The sequence below is a fragment of the Gadus macrocephalus genome, chromosome 4, assembly GCF_031168955.1.
Source record: "Gadus macrocephalus chromosome 4, ASM3116895v1".
Taxonomy (NCBI): domain Eukaryota; kingdom Metazoa; phylum Chordata; class Actinopteri; order Gadiformes; family Gadidae; genus Gadus; species Gadus macrocephalus.
In genome coordinates this window covers 10201278-10203777 of record NC_082385.1, presented here as the reverse complement: position 1 = coordinate 10203777, position 2500 = coordinate 10201278, and the positions used below count along the sequence as shown (strand labels likewise).

Here is a 2500-nt window from a genome sequence, read left to right as displayed (position 1 = left end):
CACACACACACACACACACACACACACACACACGCAGGCACACACACACACACACACACACACACACACACACACACACACACACACACACACACACACACACACACACACACACACACACACACACACAAACACACGGTCGCTACTAAATAGGCCTAACGCCTGCTGCAGGATCCAATAAAACCTCCAGTCTACCCAACATATCTAAATAAAGACCTTACAAACCAAACATAACCATTAGAAAGACTAATACAATACGATGATTGAGAAAGTTTCAATCAACATAGGTTTGTAAATTGGATGCGTCTTTTGAGTTTTACTTCATATTCATACTCAAAATTGCGACACTGCTCCCAAACCAAAACTGTAGGAGAGGCATGAAAACACAGAATCCTCCAGTTGTTTGTTTTTTATACCAGAATTGACCGCAACAGCGCTACCCACCGTCCACCGCCAGGGGGCAGCAGCCCACCTCGGGGGCGCCATGCCCTGGCCATGGTCCTGAAACACGGACGCCGCTCCTCGTTCCCGCAGCTTTCAAAAACGGGAGTTGGGTTTTCTTTCTTAATAACAGCGCACAAGGAACACACAGAGAGAAAGCCACACACTGAAGAGATTTTCTTACCCACTTTAAAACCGTGGCCGTAACTATTTAAAGAAACACTCTCCACTAAAACAGAATGATATCCTAAAGAAACAAAAGACGATAAAAAGAAACAAAAACAATCAAACAAGGACCATCAAACAATTTTTTTCGCGGTTCCCCAGTAAACCTCATATGCACTGAGCGCAATGGTGGTTATCATCGGTACAAAGCCCCACATCCAAACATCCTCAGCTCTCCGTGACGTACGACCTGCTCTGGTATAAATACACTGCGACGTCCGCGGACGGCAGCCGAGCGCGCAGAGTCCACGTCGCGCGCCCCACTCCACCATGCGCTCCTCCCCGCACGGGGTGCTCGGCCCATTCACCTGCTTCCTGCAAAGTAGCAGCAGTACACGTTGCACTACTTTTTAATTCACTTTTAATATTTAATGCGCTGTGCTGCGCTAGAGCAGCCATGGATGGAACCAACAACACGACCGGCTTCTGGTCCCAGCTGCTGGACAGCCCCCCAAACAACACAAATACCCACAACTCCACCGGGGTGAAGGATGAGGAAGAGGAGGTCAAGCTGAGCTACCAGATCGTCACCTCGTTCCTCCTGGCCACGCTCATCCTGTGCGCCATCTTCGGGAACGCGTGCGTGGTGGCGGCCATCGCTCTGGAGCGCTCCCTGCAGAACGTGGCCAATTACCTCATTGGCTCCCTGGCCGTCACGGACCTCATGGTGTCCGTGCTGGTGCTGCCCATGGCGGCGCTGTACCAGGTGCTGAACCGCTGGACCCTGGGCCAGATCCCGTGCGACATCTTCATCTCGCTGGACGTGCTGTGCTGCACCTCGTCCATCCTGCACCTGTGCGCCATTGCGCTGGACCGCTACTGGGCCATCACGGAGCCCATCGAGTACATGAACAAGAGGACACCGCGCAGGGCCGCCGTGCTGATAGGGGTCACCTGGCTGGTGGGCTTCTTCATCTCCATCCCCGCGATGTTGATCATGCGCTCGCAGCCCGGCAGCGTGGCGGAGGACCGCGCCAACCCCAAGCAGTGCCGCATCCGGCAGGACCCCTGGTACACCATCTACTCCACGTTCGGCGCCTTCTATATCCCGCTGGTGCTTATGCTCGTGCTGTACGGGCGCATCTTCAAAGCCGCGCGCTTCCGGATCCGGAGAACCGTGCGCAAGTCGGAGAAGAAGAAAGTGGCGGATTCGTGTTTGGCGCGATCTCCGGCGCTGTTCCACAAGAAAATCGGTAGCGGTGGTGGTGGCGACGCGGGGGGCGGCAAAAGTTGGAAGCGCAGCGTGGAGCCCAAGCCGCTGTCGAGCAGCGCGAACGGCGCGGTGAAGCACGCGGAGGACGGCGAGTCGCTGGAGATCATCGAGGTGCACAGCAGCTCCAAGCACAGCCTGCCGCTGCCCAACGCGCCCAACTGCGCGCCGCTCTTCGAGAACCGACACGAGAAAGCGACCGAGGCGAAGCGCAAGATCGCGATGGCGCGCGAGCGGAAAACGGTGAAGACGCTGGGCATCATCATGGGGACGTTCATCCTGTGCTGGCTCCCATTCTTCATCGTGGCGCTGGTCATGCCCTTCTGCCTGGGGTCGTGCTACATGCCGCGGTGGCTGGAGGCCGTGATCAACTGGTCGGGGTACTCCAACTCCCTGCTCAACCCCATCATCTACGCCTACTTTAATAAAGACTTCCAGAGCGCCTTCAAGAAGATATTGAACTGCCACTACTGCAAGCAGTGAGGACACAGACACAGTAGTGTAATGTGATGGATTTTCCTCTCGGTTTACATGTTGTTTTATTTATTTTTTGCAGTGTATTGATAGTGTACATTTATAAAGTGGCAGCCCTAGATTGATATGAAGAGCTATGATTGTAGGGAA

At 54.4% G+C, this 2500-nt stretch overlaps 1 protein-coding gene across 1 annotated transcript in view; it reads left to right on the top strand.

The window, feature by feature from the left end:
• The first annotated feature begins 914 nt into the window (after nucleotides 1-914).
• Nucleotides 915-2500, top strand: part of LOC132455976 (5-hydroxytryptamine receptor 1A-beta-like) — a 2051-nt gene continuing 465 nt past the window's right edge. The window contains exon 1 of the mRNA XM_060050097.1: nucleotides 915-2500. This exon is cut by the window's right edge and continues 465 nt beyond it. Coding sequence (XP_059906080.1) covers nucleotides 1064-2359 — 1296 coding nt within the window. The 5' untranslated portion in view covers nucleotides 915-1063 and the 3' untranslated portion in view covers nucleotides 2360-2500.